At 37.3% G+C, this 7637-nt stretch overlaps 1 protein-coding gene across 1 annotated transcript; it reads left to right on the top strand.

The window, feature by feature from the left end:
- Positions 1-2016: 2016 nt before the first annotated feature.
- On the top strand, positions 2017-4017 carry LOC133307102 (uncharacterized). Its single transcript, XM_061507525.1, has 2 exons — positions 2017-3417; positions 3682-4017. Exons 1-2 carry the CDS (start codon positions 2017-2019, stop codon positions 4015-4017), a joined length of 1737 nt encoding a protein of 578 aa, XP_061363509.1.
- Positions 4018-7637: the final 3620 nt, after the last annotated feature.

Consider the following 7637-nt stretch of genomic DNA (forward strand, 5'->3'; position numbering starts at 1 on the left):
ATTAAATAATAGGAGAATTAGGAAATAATTCTATAATTGTCCCTAATAATTATGAGAAGGCTTAAATAATTATAGTAAGTGATTAAGAATTCTGAAAGTCGTTTTTCTTACGAAAAGTGCAGATACCGGTTCTGCTCCACGGTATAAATGCGTACCGATGAAGTATCTCGGAAAATTATGAAAATTATGTATATGTCACTAGAAAATATATAGGACTGGCATAACAAGTTTCAGGTCGAAATAATGAGAACTGGTGCCATAACTGATACTGTCTATTGATATGCATTCAGCATATAACGAAATCTAAGTCAAAAAGAGAAAGAATGTTGATTAAATCTTAAGCAAAAAGGGCAATAATCACTGTTGATCTGTCAAGATCTTAATCAAAGATTGCATACTGATTTTATGTTGATTTCGTAGGAAAAACAGACAAACTGGAGCTAAAAAGGAAAAAGCTAAACTGAAGGCCCACGCTCATAGCGTGGGTATGATGCTCAAAGCATGAAAGGAGCTTTTCAGCAAGAGGAATCCACGCTACTAGCGTGGAATTCACGCTAGTAGCGCCAGAGATCAAAAACAGGCAGAAGCTACCACGCTACTAGCGTGGGACTGACGCTAGTAGTGCCAGACTTTCCATAAATCCACACTTGCAGCGTGGTAACCACGCTAGTTGCGTGGTGCTCCAGTATTGTGAACAAAACTCCCACGCTCACAGCGTGGGAACCACACTAGTAGCGTGGGAGGTGCGGAAATTCAATATTAAATCTGATCAGTATCAACAGAAGATTAAAAGAAAGTTTTAAATGAAGATTCAATCAAGATTTCTACACTAGGTCAAAAACTCTATAAATAGAGATTCAGACCTCAAGAGGAAAACACTTTTTGCACGGGAGTAATTGCGAGCGACAGGAATTGGAGCGAGCTTTCGGTGACTGAAGATCAAGATTTCTTCTTTCATTCTTTCCGGTTATTTCTAGTTTTTATGAATTCTTTTGAATATTTTGTTTTGTCAGACATGAATATGTCTGGCTAGTTTCTTTTATATTGTGGTAAGGGTCACAACCCTTGATGTGAACCCCTTGTATTTTGGTTAAGTTTATGGTTAATTATTCAATTGAATTTATTTATTCTGTTCTTCATCCCATAATTCTTTTAGAATTCGTGACTCTATTAGGATTGCGAGGGTTAGTGTTTACAATAGGAATATTGGGATTCTAATTCCTAACAAAGGGTAAGATAATTGTTCATGTATGCACTAGGGATAGGCTATATGAACTGCAAATGTGGAAAATTCACTGGGCTTAAAGATTAACTTCAAAAGGGATTTCTAAGGGATTAGGATTCTAATAGGGTTAATAAGGTTAAGATCACTAAGGGATTAGGGCTTAACTAATTAATTATAGATGGTGAATTGTTTGATCAATTGGGTAATTAAACATAAATATTAATCATTATTAGAAGGTGGGAATCGGAAAGGTGTTGGAGTCCTTTACTGCAATAGTTTTTTTACAATATTTTCTCAATTCTCAACTTTTGATTTTAAGTTTTCAATCTTCTCTTTGAATTGTTCACGAAATATTGAATAGTTCACAATTGTTACAACCACTATTACTTTCAAATCAACTCTTGTTCATCCATTCTTAAAAGGAACAATTAATTGATATTCGACCCAATCCCTGTGGAGACGATACTTTTCTTATCACTTTTTATTACTTGGAACGATCGGTGCACTTGCCGATTTTTCGCAACAAGTTTTTGGCGCCGTTGCCGGGGATTGGCGTATCTTTTATCAATTAATTTTGATTTTTAAGATTGGATATTATTTTATTTTATTTTTAATTTCTTTGTGTTTCTTGAACAGTGCTACTAATCTCTTTTCTGAGTTGTATGCGAGGTAAAGAGCCATAATTTCCACTTGATTTGGAGATTACAAAAACTGAAAAGAGAAACAGGAAATTTGCTTGGAAGAAACTTGAATTCAACGAGTCAGAAATTCTGTCTGAAGAAACATACATCATGGCAGGGAACAATGAAGAAGACAATCCACTCATGGACACTATCCTGACGCCATTATTTAACAGGCCCAATTCAAGTATTGTCTATCCTGAAGTTGGCAACAATAATTGGGAGCTCAAATCTGATAATATTCGTTTGGTGGAGAGAGCTCAGTTTGGTGGAGAGGATGATGAAGACCCTCATAGATTCGTAAACAGATTCCTGATGATCTGTGACTCGACTAAACATCCTCAAGTGTCCAATGATACAGTTCGGCTGAGACTGTTTCCTTTTGCTCTTAAAGGAAAAGCTTTGAATTGGTTGGAGAGGCAGCCTGCGAGAAGTATTCCTTCATGGGAGAATTTATCAAACAAGTTCTTTGCGGAGTTTTTCTCGATGGAAAGATACAATCAAATGGTGAATGATATCACAAATTTCACTCAAGCTAAGGGTGAAACTATGTGTGCAGCCTGTAACCGGTTCAAAGATCTAATGAGGAGGTGTCCTCATTACCCCATGACCAATGGTGATCAGGTCCGGATCTTCTTCAACGGTTGTAAACCAGAAATCCGGATGGTTCTGAATGGTGCAGCAGGTGGTAGCATTAAGTCAATGAGAGCAAATGAGACTCTTGAATTGATTGAAAGAATGGTTGCCAATGAAAATGAAGGGTTGTCATCTAAGCTTAAGAGAGGCATTCTTCACCTAGACAACAGTGATTCAGCATTGGCTGAAAATAAATTATTATCACAGCATATGGCGAATTTGACATCAAGGCTTGATAAAATGCAGTTTTCTAGTGTCCAAGCTAAAGCTGCTTCATTTATTTGTGAATACTGCAAGGAAAGCCATGATTCTAATGAATGTCCTACCCTACTGTCTGATGATCCTCCTCAACAGGTGCAAGTAAATGGTATTTGGTATGACCAAAGACCTTTGCCACCAAATATTCCAAGGAATCAGAATTATCCTTCTGGGAGTAATAATTTTCAGAGGAGGGTGCAGGGAACTGGTCTGAACTTCAAGTCTAATAATTATTTGCAGCCTCCACCAGTTCCAGCTAAGGAACCTTCTGATTTGGAGAAGCTAGTAGGACAAATGGCCCAACATTCTAATGCGTTTATGGAAGAGACTCGGGCAAATACCAAGAATACACAGGCTTTCATCCGAAACTTGGAGAGTCAGATAGGCCAGTTGTCTAGGCAGTTAGCTGAAAGGTCTCAAGGACAGTTCCCAACTGATACAATTATGAATCCAAAGGAGGAATGCAAGTCCATTGTGACAAGGAGTGGAATTGTGATCACTCCTCAAGAAAAGCCGAAATCAGTTCTGCCAAAGAAAGTTGATGAGCCAACACCTGAGCTGGAGCATGAAAAAGAAGAACCTACAAGGCAAGACAAAGAAGAAGCAAAGGAGAAAGATGTGGAAGCTCCCAAGAAACTGATGGATTATTCTCATTTTGAGAAACCTCCTTATCCCATGAAGCTCAAGCAACAAGCCCAGAAGCAACAATATGCCAGGTTCTTAGAAATGTTTAAAAAGCTGCAAATTAATATTCCTTTTGCTTAGGCTTTATCTAACATGCCTAATTATGCTAAATTCATGAAAGATTTATTGTCTAGAAAGCATAAGTTGCATGATTGTGAGACAGTAGCACTTACTAAAGAGTGCAGTGCCATCATACAGAAGAAGTTCCCACCAAAGCTTCAAGATCCTGGGAGTTTCAACATCCCAATTGCGGTGGGCAACACTAATGTTGGTCGGGCACTATGTGATCTCGGAGCAAGCATCAACTTGATGCCATTATCAATATGCAAGTCATTGGGAATTACTGAGTTGAAGCCAACCATGGTCTCTCTACAACTCGCTGACCGCTCTTTGAGGAGACCTAATGGAATCATAGAAGATGTTCTTGTTAAAGTTGACAAATTCATCTTCCCGGCTGATTTCATCGTGCTAGACATGGAGGAAGAGAGTGAAATGCCCCTTATGTTGGGTAGACCGTTCTTGGCCACAACTTGAGCTATGATTGATGTAGAACAAGGAAATCTCGAGTTGAGGATGAATGATGAGAAAATCACTATCAATGTTTTCGATGCTATGAAGAACTCTGACCACAGTGATTGCTTCAGACTTGATGTGGTTGAGGAAGCAGTCAAAGAGGTGGTTATGGAAGAGAAAAGTGAGCTTCAAGAGCTTGAAGAAGAGTTGAAGGCTCTAGATGAAGCTGCTCCAGATGAAGAGCGAGAAACTGTCTTTGAGGTACTAGAAAAGAAAGAAGATGACTCAGCTACATTGGTACCAAAGGTGGAATTAAAAGAGTTTCCTGAAACTTTTAAGTATGCTTTCTTTGGAGACGAAGAACAATATCCTGTTATCATCAATAAGGAAGTCCATCAGCAGCATAAAGAAAGCAAGCCAAAGGTTAAGATAGAAAAGCCCAAGAGTAAAGAAAAGCATGTGAAGACTAAGTTCAAAGTTCCTGAGAACCCTCATCCTTATCCACATGCATATGATCATAAAAGGAAACAATACTGGATCAAGAAGATTGGGTCATCAATGGTAGCATGCTTCCAACCACCATAAATCAAAAAGGGTACGTCAGGCTCGTGACGTTAAACAAGCGCTAATTGGGAGGCAACCCAATAGTTGTTTTTCTGTTTTTATTTTTATTTATTTTATTTTCTTAGGATAGTTTAATTTTTTAAAAAAAAGTCAAGTAAGTGGTGAATTAGTAACCATATGGAAAAATTTTAAATCTGGGAATTGGCGCTATCAGCGTCAACTTGGCGCTAGTGGCCTTACAAGACTGAAAAGAGACAATGAGTTTCGTGCTCACAGCATGAACTCCACGCTGTCAGCTCCACTGATCAAAAAGTTCCAGTGAGCTCCGCGCTCACAGCATGAACTCCACGCTTTCAGCGCCAGTATCCTCACTATTTATCTTGACTTTAGTATTTTCATTTTGCTGTTTTGAGTATTTTGTGGATTATTGGTTGGATTATTTCTCTTTATACAATACGCTTTGATGATTATTTTGTTTTACTGTTTAACAAGTGTGTGTGTGTGTGTGTTCCACCTGACAGAACTAGCTCTCCGACTAGTATAGTTGTTGCTGAGGACAACAACGCTCTAAATCTGGGAATTGTCGCATGGCATGCTGTATGCGAGACTTGCTAAATACTGCGGAACTACACCACGGAAAGGACGTCTAAACAGAAATTTTTCTGAAAAAGGGGAGATATTTTAACCTTCAATTTTTTTTGCTGTTTTTAGTTAGATTCAATTTTTAAAGAAAAAGAGTAAAATTTTAGAGAATTCCTAAACAAGCAGTCCCAGAGTGTTCTAAGCTTATGCAGTAAGTAATTAGATTGAGTTAGATGAAGCATGATATCTGTGAGCAATTTATTGTTTTAATCTGAGAATGATGACTGCTCGTTTTTATAACTGTTTGTTGAAATTTTTTGATAATGCTTGATGTGAAACTGTGAATTGAGATTCTAGTTTGAATTATAACTGTGAGGATTTGAGCCTAAACATAAATTTTTCTTTTTGAGAGGCCTCACTGTGGTAGTTTCTAGAACTTGAACTGTTTCTTTGGCTTGCATGCATGACTTAAATGATAAAGGCATTTTTAATCTTGATAACTTAGAGCTAAACAGACTACCCATAAGAATTTCCATTGTTAAGCCTTTTTGAGCCTTAAACCAGTTCATTCAAACCTGATGAAAATTGCTTAATCATGTTCCTCTTGACACACCTTGAGAGATTTAATGCTGATCAAAGAAGAAAAGTCAAATTACTTCTCAAAAAGGAAAAGTTCAGTAGCTGAACAAGGAAAAGAAAAAAAAAGTTTAATTACAGCTCAAAAGAGAAAAGAAAGAAAACATCTGCAAACAAGGAAAGAAAAAGGTAGTGAAGAAAGGGAAAGAATCCCAAGTTTGTAAAATAAGGCAAAGCCTAGAAGAGAATGAAGTATTGTTAAAATCAGTATTTCAATCTCTCCAATCAGCTTCTGACCAAAAGATTCTCACCCCCAAACCAGGCCAAGTTACAACCTATCAAAGACCTTTTGATCAATCTATGTATGTCAAATGGATTCCTCATTCTTAGGAACTGAGAATAAGTTCAAGCCTATGGAATTCTTACTACACTGATGGATAAGTGTGAAACCCTTAAACACTGAGTGTGATGAGAGTACATTTAAACTGATGAGGAATATTCAAGCTGGAGTCTAAATTCTTGATATAACTGAAAAGCATTGTTGGAAATTTTAAACAGAGAGTTATACATGCATAGCAGTCTGAGTTCTTAAGTTGTTGTGTTTCATGTTTTCACTGAATTATTCTTTGCTGATAACTTGAATCTATTACATTGCTGAGGACAACAAAGTTCAAATATGGGAATTGTTTGATATGCATTCAGCATATAAGGAAATCGAAGTCAAAAAGAGAAAGAATGTTGATTAAATCTTAAGCAAAAAGGGCAATAACCACTGTTGATCTGTCAAAATCTTAATTAGAGATTGCATACTGATTTTATGTTGATTTCATAGGAAAAACAGACAAACTGGAGCTAAAAAATAAAAAGCTAAACTGAAGGCCCACGCTCACAGTGTGGGTATGGGGCTCAAAGCATGAAAGGAGCTTTTCAGCCAGAGGCATCCACGCTACTAGCGTGGAATTCACGCTAGTAGTGCCAGAGATCAAAAACAGGCATAAGCTACCACGCTACTAGCGTCGGACTGACGCTAGTAGCGCCAGACTTTCCATAAATCCACACTTGTAGCGTGGTAACCACGCTAGTTGCGTAGTGCTCCAGTATTGTGAACAAAACTCCCACGCTCACAGCGTGGGAACCACGCTAGTAGCGTGGGAGGTGCGGAAATTCAATATTAAATCTGATCAGTATCAGCAGAAGATTAAAAGAAAGTTTTAAATGAAGATTCAATCAAGATTTCTACACTAGGTCAAAAAATCTATAAATAGAGATTCAGACCTCAAGAGGAAAACACTTTTTGCACGGGAGAAATTGCGAGCGACAAGAATTGGAGCGAGCTTTCGGTGACTGAAGATCAAGATTTCTTCTTTCATTCTTTCCGGTTATTTCTAGTTTTTATGAATTCTTTTGAATACTTTGTTTTGTCAGACATGAATATGTCTGGCTAGTTTCTTTTTATATTGTGGTAAGTTAATAACCCTTGATGTGAACCCCTTGTATTTTGGTTAAGTTTATGGTTAATTATTCAATTGAATTTATTTTACTCTGTTCTTCATCCCATAATTCTTTTAGAATTCGCGACTCTATTAGGATTGCGAGGGTTAGGGTTTACAATAGGAATATTGGGATTCTAATTCCTGACAAAGGGTAAGATAATTGTTCATGTATGCACTAGGGATAGGCTATATGAACTGCAAATGTGGAAAATTCACTGGGCTTAAAGATTAACTTCAAAAGGGATTTCTAAGGGATTAGGATTCTAATAGGGTTAATAAGGTTAAGATCACTAAGGGATTAGGGCTTAACTAATTAATTATAGATGGTGAATTGTTTGATCAATTGGGTAATTAAACATAAATATTAATCATTATTAGAAGGTGGGAATCAGAAAGGTGTTGGAGTCCTTTACTGCAATAGTTTTT

The sequence above is a fragment of the Gastrolobium bilobum genome, unplaced genomic scaffold (assembly GCF_033153095.1).
Source record: "Gastrolobium bilobum isolate Gb01-03AN ecotype WA unplaced genomic scaffold, APGP_CSIRO_Gbil_v1 utg10898, whole genome shotgun sequence".
NCBI lineage: Eukaryota > Viridiplantae > Streptophyta > Magnoliopsida > Fabales > Fabaceae > Gastrolobium > Gastrolobium bilobum.